General features: G+C 46.2%; 1 protein-coding gene across 4 annotated transcripts in view; it reads right to left on the reverse strand.

The window, feature by feature from the left end:
• The window catches only part of GABPB2 (GA binding protein transcription factor subunit beta 2), a 73509-nt gene extending 58722 nt beyond the window's left edge, over positions 1-14787 (reverse strand). For 2 of the 4 annotated variants that reach the window (XM_060201705.1, XM_060201706.1), the window contains exons 1-3: positions 14526-14784; positions 9754-9926; positions 321-488 (exon numbers count right to left, since the gene is read on the reverse strand). In XM_060201705.1, coding sequence (XP_060057688.1) covers positions 321-488; positions 9754-9861 — 276 coding nt within the window. In that variant the 5' untranslated portion in view covers positions 9862-9926; positions 14526-14784. Of the gene's footprint in view, positions 1-320; positions 489-9753; positions 9927-14525 lie in introns of all 4 variants that reach the window. The other 2 variants (XM_060201707.1, XM_060201708.1) reach the window with 2 other exon arrangements.
• Positions 14788-16599: the final 1812 nt, after the last annotated feature.

Here is a 16599-nt window from a genome sequence, read left to right on the forward strand (position 1 = left end):
TGATGACTCCTGAAAGGAGTCTAACTCAATGCCATAAATGTGTGAAATTCAAGTTTCCCAAAGCAAGTTTCCTACACCCACTCAAATAGGTGGTTGGAAAACAGGAAAGGGAATGTTCTTCCTTCCTTCCTTCTCTTCCTCCTTCTCTCACTCTCCTTTAACCAGAGCACTGTTCAGCTCTGGCTTATGGTGGTGTGGGGGACTGAAGCTGGGACTTTTGGGGCCCCGCAGGCATGAGAGTTTCTTTGCATCACCATTATGCTATCTACCCCCACCCTCTCTCTCTTTCACATTAAAAACCATCCAGTAGCCTTGCTTACCCTGACAAGCAATTCCACAATATGTACGTGACCGTCAGCTGCAGCCATGTGCAAAGGGGTCCTGTCTACTTTGGTCCGGGCATCTCTGCTAACACCTGCTCGAAGGAGCACTTCAGCTGTGGAATAATGACCATATTGGGCAGCAAGGTGGAGGGGAGATGTTCCAAGCTGTGGGAAAAGAACACTTGTTGAATATCAACTATGCACATATCTTTTTTTTCCAAATATATTTTCTTTTATGTTAATGAAAGATATATAGAGAAGAAGGGGGGGGTGGTCCGGGAGGTGGCGCAGTGGATAAAGCATCGGACTCTAAAGCATGAGGTCCTGAGTTCAATCCCCACCAGCACATGTACCAGGGTGATGCCTGGTTCTTTCTCCTATTTTTCTCATTAATAAAGATCTTTTGCATAATCATTGTTATTCCCCTTACCCCACCCATCCTATGAGATTAAAACTCTTTTTTTTTAAATACTCCCTTTTGTTGCCCTTGTTTTTTTATTGTTGCAGTTACTGTTGTTGTTATTGATGTCATTGTTGTTGGAATGGACAAAGAGAAATGTAGAGAGGAGGGGAAGACAGAGAGGAGGAGAGAAAGACAGACACCTGCAGACCTGCTTCACTGCCTGTGAAGCGACTCCCCCTGCAGGTGGGAAGCTGGGGACTCGAACCAGGATCCTTATGCTGGTCCTTGCACTTTGTACCACGTGTGCTTAACCTGCTGTGCTACCACCCAACTCCCGAGAATTAAATTTTTAAAAAAAAATTTATTATTATTTATTTTCCCTTTTGTTGCCCTTGCTGTTTTGTTGTAGTTATTGTTGATGTTGATGTCGTTGTTGTTGCATAGGACAGAGAGAAATGGAGAGAGGAGGGGAAGACAGAGGGGGAAGAGAAAGACAGACACCTGCAGACCTGCTTCACTGTCTGTGAAGTGACTTCCCCAGCAAGTGGGAAGCTGGGGGCTCGAACCGGGGTCGTTAAGCTGGTCCTTGTGCTTTGTGCCATGTGCAATTAACCCACTGTGTAACCGCCCGACTCCTGAGATTTAAATTCTATGGTATTTTTTAAAAATATTTATTTATTTATTCCCTTTTGTTGCCCTTGTTGTTTTTTAATTGTTGTAGTTATTACTGTTGTTATGTCATCATTGTTGGATAGGACAGAGAGAAATGGAGAGAGAAGGGGAAGACAGAGAGAAGGGGAAGGGGAGAGAAAGATAGACACCTTCAGACGTGCTTCACCGCCTGTGAAGTGACTCTCCTGCAGGTGGGGAGCCGGGGGCTCGAACCGGGATCGTTAAGCTGGTCCTTGTGCTTTGCACCACGTGCACTTAACCTGCTGTGCTACCACCCGACTCCCTGAACCCGGATTCTTATGCTGGCCCTTGAGCTTGGTGCCATGTGCGCTTAACCCACTGCACTACCAAGCAACCCTCACTCCTTAAATATTAAAAAAAAAAAAAAAAAAAAAAGACTACAGAGGAGTGTGGTCTGGGAGGTGGCAAAGTGGCTAAAACACTGGACTCTCAAGTATGAGGTCCGGTGTTCAATTCCAGGCAGCACATAAAGTGATGTCTGGTTCTTTCTCTCTCTCTCTCTCTTCCTATCTTTCTCATGAAGATAAAAATAAAGGGTGGGGGAGGGAGTTGCGAGGTAGCGCAGCAGGTTAAGAGCACGTGGTGCAAAGCACAAGGACTAGAGTAAGGATCCTGGTGCTAGCCCCTGGTTCCCCACCTGTAAGGGGGTCGCTTCACAGGTGGTGAAGCAGGTCTGCAGGTGTCTTTCTCTCCTCCTCTCATTTCTCTGTCCTATCCAACAATGACAATATCAATAACAACAATAATAACAACAATAAAACAACAAGGGCAACAAAAGGGAATAAATATTTTTTAAAAGATTGCAGAGGATACAATTATTTTTCCCGCCTCCCTCCCCCCCAGACCACACGATTTTAAGCAAGATTTAAAATAAAATTGTATTTATTTTAGACAGGAAGAAATTTATCAGTGTGGAGAAATAGAGACCTATAGGAAGGGGCCTTGCGCTGGCTCACCTGGTTCAAGCTCCTGGTTCCCACCTGCAGGGGAACTTCAGCAGTGGTGAAAAGAGCTGCATGAGCTTCTGTCTCTTTCCATCTCTATCTTCTCCCTTTTAATTTCTTTGTGTGTCTATCCAGTAATAAAAATATATTTAAAAGAAACCTATAATTGGTCAACAATTTGTTTGGCTTTGTAGGTTAACTCTTTTCAGCCACCAGGTTCCAGATACCAGCATGATGGCAACCAGACTTCCCTGGACAGACAACCCCACCAATGTGTCCTGGAGCTCCGCTTCCCCAGAGCCCTTCCCCGCTAGGGAAAGAGAGAGGCAGGCTGGGAGTATGGATCAACCTACCAAAGCCCATGTTCAGCGGGGAAGCAATTACAGAAGCCAGACCTTCCACCTTCTGCATCCCCACAATGACCTTGGGTCCATGCTCCCAGAGGGATAAAGAATAGGAAAGCTATTGTTAAATGGGAAACTGGGGAATGTTATGCATGTACAAACTATTATATTTACTATTGAATGTAAAACATTAATTCCCCAATAAAGAAATAAATTAAAAAAAAAAAAGAATAGGAAAGCTAGCAGGGGAGGGGATGGGATATGTAGTTCTAGTGGTGGGAATTGTGTGGAGTTATACCCCTCTTATCCTATGGTATTGTCAATGTTTCCTTTTTACTAAAAAAAAATTACAACAACATAAAGAAACCTATAGCACTGCTTTACTGCTTGTAAAGCTTCCTCCCTACAGGTAGGGGCTGGAGTCTTGAGCCTAGGTCCTGAGACTGCAATCTGCAGTCTGATGTATGCACTTAACAGGTGTGCTACTGCCTGGTCCTAAAATAACCTTTTTTTTAAAAAAAATTTTTTTTTATTTTGAAAAAGATAGGAGGAGAGAGAAAGAACCAGATATCACTCTGGCACATGTGCTGCCGGGGATCGAACTCAGGACCTCATGCTTGAGAGTCCAAAGCTTTACCACTGCGCCACCTCCCAGACCACCTAAAATAACCTTTTAATAGTCAGGAGGTAAAGGAAAGGATATGTATGTTCAAAACTATTTTTAGGAAAAAAGAAGAGGCTAGAATAGTTACATGTGGAATTTAGTATACAAAATTAATTGGTTAGAATTGAAATTTAGGGTTGGGAAGATAGCATAGTTGTGCAAAATTACTTTCATGCCTGGGACACCAAAATTCACACGTTTAATCTACAGAACTCTGGTAAAAAAAAAAGGGGGGGGCAGGTGGTAGTGCAGTGAGTTAAGCACACATGGTGCAAAGTGCAAGGATCCCAGTTCGAGCCCCCGGCTCCCCACCTGCAGGGTGGTCACTTCATAGACGATGAAGCAGGTCTGCAGATGTCTATCTTTCTCTCCCTCTCTATCTTCCCCCATCTCTCTCCATTTCTCTCTGTCCTATCCAGCAATGACATCAATAACAACAACAACAATAACCACAGCAATGATAAAAGCAACAGGGGCAACAAAAAGGAAAATAAACAAATAAAAATAAAATAAAAATAATTAAAAAAAAAATTAAGACCCCACTTGAAGGGCCAAGCCCCATGAAAGGTGAAACAGTGCTGCTGATCTCTCTTTTTTTTCCATCTCATTATCTCCCACACTCACCCCCCATCTTTATTAAAAAATATCTTTTTGGGGGTCTGGAGGTAGCGCAGTGAGTTAAGCACAAGTGGTACAAAGTGCAAGTACTGGTGTAAGGATCCCAGTTCGAGGCCCTGTCTCCCCACCTACAGAGGAGTCCCTTCACAGGCGGTGAAGCTGGTCTGCAGATGTCTATCTTTCTCTCTCCCTCTCTGTTTCCCCTCTTCTCTCCATTTCTCTCTGTCCTATCTAACAACGACATAAATAACAACAACAATAATAACTATGACAAAAAGGGCAACAAAAGGGAAAATAATTAAATAAAATTTATTTTAAAAAAAGAAGCAAAAAAATCTTTTTAAAAATTAATAATCAGCCAAAAGGGTTGTATGAAGGGTTGTCCCAAAAGGGACAAAGTATGAAGGCCCATTATTGATGTCATTGTTGTTGGATAGGACAGACAGAAATGAAGAGGAGGGGAAGACAGAGAGGAGGAGAGAAAGATAGACACCTGCAGACCTGCTTCACCGCCTGTGAAGCGACTCTCTGTAGGTGGGGAGCTGGGGGCTCGAACTGGGATCCTTATACCAATCCTTGTTCTTTGCGCCACCTGCATTTAACCCGCTGCGCTACTGCCCGATTCCCCATGCTCCACTCTTCTAACTACCAAAACAAAACAAAAAACCCAGCTTTTTCCAGGTCATCATATATCATTTCCGAGATGCTGCCATGACCCCACCCTGACCTCCCTGCACAGATGACCACATGGTGAAGTGTCCAAGAACCTCATGTCTCCGTGGCCCTACCCTACTAGGGAAATATTAGGGACAGAACAGGTCTGTCTAGGAGTATTGCTCGACCAGGCAAGTGCCCTCGTCAGCAGGAAGCAGCTACAGAAGCACAAAACCCTTTCTTTCGACATCCAAAAAAGAATTTTGAGTCCATACTCCTAGAGGGGGAAATGTTGAGGGACAGGAGGTACCTAGAGGGTACCATCCAGAAAATGGGAGGGTACCATCCAGAAAATGGGAGTGTGGCTTAGAAAGGTGGAGTCGGGGCGTGGTGTTAAAAGGGAGACCTGTGGGAGTCCAGCGGTAGTGCAGCAGGCTAAGTGCATGTGGCACAAAGCTCAAGGACCAGCATAAAGATCCAGTTCGAGCCCCCGGCTCCCCACCTGCAGGGGAGTCGCTTCACAGGCAGTGAAGCAGGTCTACAGGTGTCTATCTTTCTCTCATCTCTGTCTTCCCCTCCTCTCTCCATTTCTTTCTGTCCTATCCAACAATGATGACATCAATAACAACAATAACTACAATAAGAAGTCAACAGGGAGTCGGGTGGTAGTGCAGAGGGTTAAGCGCATGTGGCGCAAAGCACAAGGGCCTGTGTAAAGATCCCGGTTCGAGCCCCTGGCTCCCCACCTGCAGGTGAGTCACTTCACAAGTGGTGAAGCAGGTCTGCAGGTGTCTATCTTTCTCTCCCTCTTTCTGTCTTCCCCTCCTCTCTTCATTTCTCTCTGTCCTATCTAATAACGACATCAATAACAACAACAATAATAACAATAAAGAACAAGGGCAACAAAAGGGAAAATAAATATTTTTTAAAAAAAGAAAACAACAAGGGCAACAAAAGGGAATAAATAAATATTTTAAAAAAATATTTGTTTTAAAAAAAAGGGAGACCTGTGGGCATGGCTTGGGCTCTGTCAGGTCGTTATGTGAGTACTAGCTCTGCTATTCTCTATCTCCCTTCTTCTTTCTCTCTCATGTCCTATGTGTGAATGTTCTCTATTTTCCCAAATAAAATTAAAATTCCTGGAGCCCGGTGGTGGCGCACCTGGTTGAGTACACACATGCACAAGGACCCAGGTTCCAGCCCCAGTCCCCACCTGTAGGGGGAAAGCTTTGCAAGTGGTGAAGCAGGGCTGCAGGTGTCTCTCTGTCTCTCTCCTTTTTATCATCCTGTTCCCTCTGGCTGTTTCTATCCAATAAATAAATAAATTAATTAATTAATTTAAAAAAAATTTTCTGAAAAAAAAATCTGGGGCATGGTATAGTGCAGCTGGTTGAGTGCACACGTCAGTGTGTAAGGACCCAGGTTCAAGCCCGTCTCTACCTGTAGGACCAAAGCCTCATAAGTAGTGAAGCAGTTGCAGGTATCTATCTTCTCCTTCCCTCTCAACTTTTCTTTCCAAAATAAATAAAATATATTAAAAAACAAAACTATGGGATCCAGGCGGTAGCGCAGTGGGTTAAGCGCACATGGTGCAAAGCACAAGGACTGGTATAAGGATCCCGTTTCGAGCCCCAGGCTCCCCACCTGCAGGGAGGTTGCCTCACAAGCGGTGAAGCAGGTCTGCAGGTGTCTATCTTTCTCTCCCTCTCTCTGTCTTCCCCTCCTCTCTCCATTTCTCTCTGTCCTATTCAATGAAAGCAATAAAAATAATAACAACAATGATAAACAACAAGGGCAACAAAGGGGAAAAAATGGCCTCCAGGAGCAGTGGATTCGTAGTACAGGCACAGAGCCCCAGCGATAACCCTGGAGCAAATATATATATTTAAATCTGTTGCCACATTAAAGTAAAGCAAAACTGAAGTGAAAGTACTAAGCCATCTCAAGAAGTAAATCTTTTTTTTTTTTTTGCCTCCAGGGTTTTCACTGGGGCTCAGTGCCAGCACTACAAATCCACTGCTCCTGGAGGCTACTTTTCCAATTTTGTTGCCCTTTGTTGTGGTTCTTATTGTTGTTATAGCTGCTGTTGTTGGACAGGAGAGAGAGAAGTCGAGAGGGGAAGACAGAGAGGAAGAGAGAAAGACAGACACCTCCAGACCTGTTTCACTGCTTATGAAGTGACACCCCTTCAGGTGGGGAGCTAAGGGTTCCTACCCAGACTCTTATGCCAGTCCTTGCACTTCGCGCCATGTGTGCTTAACCCACTGTGCTACCACCTAGCCGCCCCCCCCTTTTTAAATATTTTATTTATTTATTCATTCCCTTTTGTTGCCCTTGTTGTTTTATTGTTGTAGTTATTATTGTTGTTGTCGTCGTTGTTGGATAGGACAGAGAGAAATGGAGAGAGGAGGGGAAGACAGAGAGGAGGAGAGAAAGACAGACACCTGCAGACCTGCTTCACCGCCTGTGAAGCGACTCCCCTGCAGGTGGGGAGCCGGGGTTCGAACCGGGATCCTTATGCCGGTCCTTGTGCTTTGCGCCACCTGCGCTTAACCAGCTGTGCTACAGGCCGACTCCCCCCTTTTTTTTATATTTATTTTTATTTATTTATTCCCTTTTGTTGCCCTTGTTGCCCCCCCTTTTTTTTTAACTAGAGCACTGTTCAGTTCTAGTTTGTGATGATGTTGAGGAGTGAACCTGGGCCCTCTGGTGGTGATTCAGGGATTAAAGTTTATTGTGATATGGCTTTTTTTTTTTTTTTGCCTCCAGGGTTATCGCTGGGGCTTGGTGCCTGCACTACGAATCCACTGCTCCTGGTGGCCATTTTTCTTTCCATTTTGTTGTTGTTGTTACTGCTGTTGCTGGATAGGACAGAGAGAAATCGCTTGGCCTTAGCGCCACCTTTCTAGAACCCTTTGAACGATGAGAGCCAAGTGGAGGAAGAAGCGAATGCGCAGGCTGAAGCGCAAAAGAAGAAACATGAGGCAGAGGTCCAAGTAGACTTGTGCACCCATGGAAGCCGCAGGAGTAGGGATGCCGGAGGCCAGAGGCGCTGGTACAAACTGGACTTCCGCGCGGCAGCCTAGAACTTGTTTCAGCGGATCCAGAACCTCAGGACCATTTGATCCTATGCGACCATCTTCAGTGACCTTCACTGCTCACACCAAAACACTGTCCCTTTTGCTCTTCTGCCTTGGACTTGACATTCTGGACTAGTTCTGTTCTCCTTGTGGCTGAATGTAACCTGTGTACAATAAATAACCTCTTCTGCTATCTTAGCTGAAGGGAGAGGAGAACAAAAATGGATAGAGTGAAATCAAGAGATGGGGAAGACAGAGAGGGGGAAAGAAAGACACCTGTAGAGACCTGCTTCATCGCTTGTGAAGCGCCCCCGCCCCCGCAGGTTGGGAGCCAGGGATCGAACTGAGATCCTTACACTAGTCCTAGTGCTTTGTGCCATGTGCACTTAACCTACTACGCTACTGCCCGACCCCTGTGCTATGTTATCTTCCCACCCAAAGTAAATAAATCTTGTAAGTTGTTGGTTTTTTATGTTTATTTATTTATTCCCTTTTGTTGCCCTTGTTTTTTATTGTTGTAGTTATTGTTGTTGTTATTGATATCATCGTTGTTCGATAGGACAGACAGAAATGGAGAGAAGAGGTCTTTCTCTCCCCCCCCTCTTCCCTTCTTCTCTCCATTTCTCTCTGTCCTATCCAACAACAACAACATCAATAACAACAACAATAATAACTACAACAATAAAACAAAACAAAAAAAAGAAATGGAAAGAAGAGGGGAAGACAGAGAGGGGAGAGAAAGATAAACACCCACAGATCTGCTTCACCACCTGTGAAGCGACTCCCCTGCAGGTGGGGAGCCGGGGCTCGAACCAGCATCCTTACACGTGTGCTTAACCTGCTGCACTACCGCTCGACTCCCTGGCCAAAGATCTTTTCCCGTGTGTTTTGCTCTTTATTTTAAGCCTACTTGATTCTTTTTTTAAAAAACTTCCTTTTGTTTGTTTTTGTTTACTTTTTATTGGACAGAGAGAGAAATTGAGAGGTAAGGGGGAGATAGGGAGAAAGACACCTGCAGCCCTGCTTCAGCACTTGTGAAGCTTCCCCCCTGCAGGTGGGGACCAGGGGCTTACACTTGGGTCCTTGTGCACTGCAGTGTGTGCACTTAACCAGTTGTGCCACTGCCTGGCTCCCTTCATTTATTCTTTGTTCTCCCTATATTTAGCTTCTCTGCCTAACTGGATTTAATTCACACTGCTCTTTTTAAGGTATATTTATAAATGTGCTAATTGTGTGTGTGTGTGTGTGTGTATGCGTGTATTTCCCCTTTTCATGAAATGCTAAGAACCCGCTAGCCTCAAAAGTTAAAATTAACCACCTAGGATAGAGGAGTCACAATCACTACATTATTAAAATTAGGCAATGCTGGAGTTGGGTGGTGTTGCTTCTGATAAGAGTGCACATGTTACAATGTGCAAGGATCCATGTTCGAGTCCCAGGCTCCCAACCAGCAGGGGGTCACTTTATAAGTGGTGAAACAGGTCTGCAGGTGTCTCTCTCTTTCTCTCCCGCTCTTCTCCTCTCTCAATTTCTCTCTGTCCGAACCAATAAATAAGGGGGAAAATGGCCTCAGGAGCAGTGAATTCGTAGTGCCACCACTGAACCCCAGCAATAACCTTGGAGGCCAAAAAAAGAGAGAGAGAAAAAATTACAAGCAGTGGTCCAGGATAAAGCATTGGACTCTCAAGCATAAGGTCCGAGTTCAATCCCTGGCAGCACATGTGCCAGAGTGATATCTGACTTTCTCTCTCCTCCTATCTTTCTCATTAATAAATAAATACGTAAATAAGATCTTAAAAAAAAAAGAAAATTACAAGTATATAATACCTTACAATTACCACCTATATATCTACAGTAGACTCCACTTGAAAAACTAAAAGCAAAAGGAAGCCACATATTCAGATGACACAAAGAAAATAAAACTATTGCAGGGAGGATGACGTAGAAAGGGACTGAGGAAAATAAAATTGTATTTAGCATTGAAGAGGCAGGCTGATAATTGTAGAAGCTGGGAATAATTCTGTGCTTACCCAGTCTGTGGTGAAAGGGGCACCATTTGCCATCAAAGTTCTCACTTCATCATCTTGGCCTTTTCTTGCTGCTTCTAGCAACTTCTTCCCCAAGTCTACCAAAGACATCTTTATGCATAGGAACACACACTTGCAGGAAGCTGAAGTCGTAACTCAAACACAAGGGACTTGGTCTGTAAAATAAATATGTTTTTGACCTCTTGCACTTAGATGTAAGCTACTTCTCAATATGACTACCTGACAGGGTTCTTTCTTCCTTTTTCCCTTCCTTTTGCCTCCAGGGTTTTTGCTGGGGCTCAGTGCCCATGCTAGGAATCCACTTCTCCTGTGGCCATTTCTTATTTATTTATTTATTTATTGGATAAGACGGAGAGAAATTGAGAGGGGAGAGGAAGATAGACACCTGAAGACTTGCTTCACCACTTGTGAAGCAACGCCCCCCTCCCCCAGGTGGGGAGCCGGGGACTCAAACTGGAATCCTTGCACTTTATACTATGTGCACTTAACCTAGGCACCACTACCTGGCCTCGGTACGTTCTTTCTATTTAATTTAACATAGTCAGCCATTTGATGAAGTTTCAGGCCCTAAAGGATACTTTCCTTACTTTCAGTAACCTAAAAAATAACTTTCAAAAAGCGTGCAATGCATCATCATGTTTCTAGGCTATCAAATAGAGCCTGTGAGAGAAAACAGTAGTTATGCAAAAAACTTCCATGCCTGAGGTTCCAACATCTCAACACCACCATAAGCCAGAGCTGAGCAGTACTCTGGTGTGAAAAAAAAAAAAGAAGAAGAAGAAATGAGGAAGGGGGGGCAGGGGTAGATAGCATAAGTTATGCAAATAGACTCTTATACCTGAGGCTACAAGGTATGAGAGGGAAGCAGAGGTTACACAGCTCCTGCGCTAAATATGAAAAGACACGGGCCCTAGGTTAGATCAAGGGGGTTTACAATTAATGGTATTTATATACTTTCCCTGTATTTGGGAGCTACTCTCTGCCCTGATCCAGCTTTTTTGTCCTATTCTCAACTCTGACACCATCTCCTGAGACAATACTTTTAGCCCACCTGAAATGTTATCTGTTGGGCTGAGGCAAAAATTACCAAAGCTATGTGCTCCTTGGAATATGCCTAAATAGACTTCCTAGCTTCTTCCAACATCAAGACCCCAAATCTCATCTGCTATATTCTTACCTTTAGGTTCCTGATTTTTAAATAATTTGTTCTGATTTATATCTTAATGCTTTTCAGCCATTAAGATGCAGATGCTACCATGATGCCAACCTGACTACCCTGGCTGCCCACCATTGTGTCCTGGAACCCCATTTTCCCAGAGCCCTGCCCCACTAGGGAAAGACAACATGCTGGGGGTATGGATCCACCTGCTAACACCCATGTCAAGTAGGGAAGCAATTATAGAAGCCAGACCTTCCACCTTCTGCCATAATGATCCTGGGTCCATACCCCCAGAGGGATAAAGAATAGGAAAACTTCCAATGGAGGGGATGGGATACAGAACTCTGCTGGTGGGAATTGTGTGGAATTATATCCTTCTTATCTCACAGTCTTGTTGATCATTATTAAATCAATAATGAAAAAATCCAAGGGGATAAATAGCATAATGGTTATGTTAAGGGGCTCTCATGCCTGCAGCTCCAAAGTCCCGGGTTCAATCCCCTGTACTGCCATAAGCCAGAGATAAGCAATGCTCGGTAGTGGGTGGTATCAGCCTTTCAGTGGTAAACATGTCATAAATGCAGATAGTAATTTAGGACGCTATGGACCCGAAACCTACATGCTATAGACCAATGTTGCATCAATAAATGCACATGTGTATATCAATTAGTTTTGTTTTGTTTTGCCTCCAGGGTTATTGCTGGGGCTCAGTGCCTATACCATGAATCCACTGCTCCTGGAGGCCATTTCTTCCCCCTTTTTTGCCCTTGTTGTTGTAGCCTTGTTGTGGTTATTATTGTTATTGTTGATGTCGTTCGTTGTTGGATAGGACAGAGAGAAATAGAGGAGGGGAAGACAGAGATGGGGAGAGAAAGACAACCGCAGAACTGCTTCACCGCTTGTGAAGCGACTTACCTGCAGGTGGGGAGCGGGGGGGTTCGAACTAGGAGCTCGAACCGGGATCCTTCCGAGGGTCCTTGCGCTTTGCGCCACGGGCGCCTAACCTGCTGCGCTACCGCCCGATCCCCAATTAATTTTTTTTTCTACCAGAACGCTGCTGAGCTCTGGCTAATGGTGGTGATGGGCACTGAACCTGGGACCTCAAAGCCTCAGACACAAAAGTCTTTTGATGGAGTTGGGCTGTAGGGCAGCAGGCTAAGAGCACTGGCGTAAGGATCCCAGTTGGAGCCCCCAGCTCCCCACCAGAAGGGGGTCGCTTCACAAGCGGCAATCTGCAGATGTCTTTCTATCACCATCTCTTTCTTCCTCTCTTTTCTCCATTTTTCTCTGTCCTATCTGGCAACAACAACATCAATAACAACAATAACAACCACAACAATGATAAAAACAAGAGCAACAAAAAAGGAAAATAAATATTAAAAAAAAAAAGTCTTTTGAGCTCTCCCTGACTCAATACATACATTTTTATTTCTTTTTATTTGGTAGGACAGAGAGAAATTGAGAGGGGAGTGGGGATGCGGGGGGTGAAGAGAAAGAGAGAGAGCGAGACACTTGCAACACTGCTTTATCACTCATGAAGCTTATTCCCTGCCCTAAAAAGGCAGCCTATTTATACAGCCCTGGAAAAACACTCTCAAACATGTAGTTCTGAATTAGATTACCAGCATCACATGTGGCAGAGTGGTGTTCTAGTTCTCTCTCTCACTCTCACACACACACACACACACACACACACACACACACACACACAAATCTTTCTTCTTCTCCTCCTCCTCCTCCTTTTCTTCTTCTTTTTTTTTTTGCCTCCAGGGTTATCACAGGGGCTTGGAGCCTACACTATGAATCCATTGCTCCTGGAGGCTATCTTTATTCATTGTTGTTGTTGGATAGGACAGAGAGACATGGAGAGAGGAGGGGAAGACAGAGAGGGGGAGAGAAAGACAGACACCTGCAGACCTGCTTCACCGCCTGTGAAGCGACCCCCCTGCAGGTGGGGAGCCGGGGGTCCTTGCGCTTTGCACCATGTGTGCTTAACCTGGTGCTCTACCTACCACCCGACCCCCACCTATGTTTTTTGGGAGGCAGACTGGAGAGAGTGAACACATGATGCCAGATCAAAGAGAAACCACGGGCATGCCTAGTCCAATGCTTTATCAGTGGAGTTTTTCCTCAGCTACTATAGAAAGCCCCTTCAACAGGTGTCTAGGAGCAAATCATCTGGGGAATGGAAAGAGAAAAGGAATGATCTCTGCCAACTTGAGCAATCTGTGCGACTAAACAAATTCTCTGAGGAACTGGGATAGAAGAACTTGGAGGCCAGCTAGTGGTTCACCAGATAGGAGGAGTGTTCCCGTTACCAATGTGCAAGGACCCCTGGCTCAAAACCCTGCCCCACACCTGCAGGAGGTAAAGCAGTGCTGCAGGTGTCTCTCTCCCTCTCAGTTTGTCTACTCAAGATTTTAAAATAAGTAAGAGTCCTCTAAACTTTTTCCACACGCCTCCCCCACCTTTTTTTTTTTTTTTTTTAAGGATTAAGTGTGCTTTAGACAGAGTCAGAGGCCATGGGTGAGGGTGTAAGCAACCACAGCAAGGAGGTGGCGCACCTGGTTAAGCGCTCACATTACAGTGTGCAAGGACCTGGGTTCAAGCCTCTGGTCCCCACCTGCAGGAGGAAAGCGTCACGAGTGGTGACACAGGGCTGCAGGTGTCTCTCTCTTTCCCTCTCTACCTGCTCCTCCCCTCTCAATTTCTGCCTCTATCCACTAGAAAACACAAAGAGAGGGACCAGGTGGTGGTGCACCTGGTTAAGTGCACACATTACAGTGCACAAGGACCCAGGTTCAAGCCCCTGGTCCCCACATGCAGGGGGAAAACTTCACGAGTGGTGTAACAGGGCTGCAGGTGTCTCTCTTGTCTCTCTCCCCCCTCTTGATCTCTGGCTGTCCTATCCAATCAATAAATAAAGGTAATAAAAATATTTTTTAAAAAAGAAAGAGTGATCTACAGCAGAGGGGGGGCCGGGCTTGAACCTTTGTACGCATAAGCGAGTTATCCAAGTGGTGCATTTCGCCAGCCCCACACGGTTTTGATAAATGTCTTTCATTTATGACAGAGAGAGGAGAGAACAAACAAGCAAGGGCTTCACTCTGGCATATGCGATGCCAGGAACCTCACGCTTGGGAGCCCAACTCTTATTCCCCTGTACCGCCAAACTCCACTTGTTAACATGTCGGTAAGAGAAAGAGAGAACCAGAGCGTGGCTCTGGCACAGGCGATGCCGGGGAAGTAAACTCAGAAGCTGGCGCTGCCAAGCCCCTCGCGCGCCGCGCAGCAGCTGGAGGCCCCGCGCGCCCGCCCCGCACTGCCCCCTGGCGGCCACCGCGGCGGCATCGGCTCCCCTCGGCCGGCTCCCCAGCCCCAGGTCTTCCACCCACCCCCGACTTCACCTCCTCCCAGTCCCCTCCCCTTCCTCCCGGCAGCATCCCCTTCCTCCTCGTCCCCCTCCCCGAGCTGCCCCGCTCGGGAGCCCAGGTGCCGCGCTGTCCGCTCCGAGGAGGCCGGGGCCGAGCTGCGCTTCACCGCCGCGCTCACCCCGACGCCCCCGAGTCCGCGCGGCTCGTGCTTCCCCCCTCACCTCCTCGTCCGGGGCGCCGCCGGCTGCGCGTCCACCGAGCCCGCCAGTTTGGTCCCGTTCCCTTCCCTAGTTAAGATGCCCCGTCAGTGCCGGTGACTTTTTGGCCTTCGCATCTAAATACATATTTGGGGGGCCTTAACCCCCCCTCGTGGAGAAATGGAGGCGACAAAATGGCGGACCCGGAAGCGAAGACGCGGCGGGTTTGGTTTCTGGCGGAGGAATCTGCGGAGAAAAAAGAACGGGAAAGCCCACATTTTCAGTCGAGTAGAAAGGGGATGCGTCCCCGACCGTTTTTTTCTAGCAACCAGCAGTTTTTTGATGGGGAAAAGCTAGTTTCCACGACGGCCCCGGGAGGACTACTTGACGAGGCGGAGGGTGCCGCTACGCCTATGTAGTTCCGGCAGGGGCGGGGCCTGCCCGCGGTTTTTGGCGCCAAGAGCCGAGTGATCCTAAGCGGCGGCCGCCGGGTCGCTTTGCCCTCACTCACTGCCGGGACGGCCTGGGGTCCCCGTCCCCTCCTGGGTGGGCTGGTAGAGACGCTCCTGGTTTTGGATGTGGTTCGAGTTCTGGTGCCTGACGACAGTGCCCCAGCCTGGAAGCGGATCCCAGAACCGAACTGTCTGCACTTCCCAGGACCGGGGTCACTCCTGTTCAGGAAGCCCGAGAGAGGATGGGGCGCAGGTTGGAAATCCAGACCGGAGATTTCCATTTTCACCGTGACCAGAGAGCTCAGAAGTCCGGAAAGAAGCTCCAAAGTAACAAGGAAAAGAGAGCCTTGCTGCCTCCATTATTTATTTATTTATTTATTTATTTATTTACTTTAGGCCTCAACTTCGGTTCCCTCACTTGCAGGGGTGAAGCTTCACAAGCAGTGCAGCAGGTGTCTTACTCCTGTCTCGCTCCCTTCCCTATGGTTTATGGTCTCTATTCATTAAAATAAAAAGTAAATTGCTTTGCTTTCCATATTATTTATGGCATCCCTTATTGAGTCAAAATCTTTCGTGTTCCTTGTTACATACTCCTGAGTGTCTTTCGTCAAAGTGGACACCCCCAAATTGCCTTTCATCATAGTAGACACCCCCAATTTATTTGTAAATTTGTTCTCACTGTGCGTGTTTCACTGAAAAGTGAGTTATGGGGGGGGGGGCTGGCGGTGGTGCATGTGGTTGAGCACACACGTCACCGTAGAGAAGGACCCGGTTTGAACCCCTGCCCCCCTGGGAAGCATAGATGGATAGGGCCGGCACTAAGTGAGTTATAAACAAATCGGTAAAATAATTGCGTGCAAGGGAGTTGGGCGATAGAGCAGCGGGTTAAGTGCACATGGTGCAAAGCACAAGGACAGGCGTAAGGAGCCAACTGGAGGAGTCACTTCACAGGCGGTGAAGCAGGTTTGCAGGTGTCTTACCTTTCTCTCCCCCCTCTGTCTTCCCCTCCTCTCTTTATTTCTCTCTGACCTAACAACAACGACATCAATAAGAATAATAAATAACTACAACAATGAAAAACAAGGGCAACAAAAGGGAAAATATAGAAAAAATAATTGGGTACATTCATTTTTTTTTAAGGCACCTAGGTTGAGAGTGAGATTTGTTGTCATCACCAGTGCCTTCTGAGGAAGAATTCTGACCTCAAATATAGTAGTGGCAGGCAGTGAACAAGCAGTAGTGGTTGTAGCTTTCACCCTAAATAATTTTTTAAAGGTTTTTAAAAAAAAATACTTATATTCATTTTCCCTTTTTGTTGCCCTTGTTTATTGTTGTAGTTATTATTTTGTGTGAGTGTGTTGTAGCTATTGTCGTTGTTATAGATGTCGTCGTTGTTAGATAAGACAGAGAGAAATGGAGAGAGGAGGGGAAGATAGAGAGGGGGAGAGAAAGATAGACATCTACAGACCTGCGTCACTGCTTGTGAAGCGATGCCCCTGCAGGTGGGGAGCCCGAGGCTTGAACCGGGATCTTTACGCCAGTCTTTGCGCTTTGCACCACCTGCGCTTAACCGCTGCGCTACCGCCAGACTCCCCACCCTAAATAATTAAAAAAAAATTTTTTTTTAATATTTTATTTTATTTATT

Source organism: Erinaceus europaeus, chromosome 11 (genome assembly GCF_950295315.1).
Source record: "Erinaceus europaeus chromosome 11, mEriEur2.1, whole genome shotgun sequence".
Taxonomy (NCBI): domain Eukaryota; kingdom Metazoa; phylum Chordata; class Mammalia; order Eulipotyphla; family Erinaceidae; genus Erinaceus; species Erinaceus europaeus.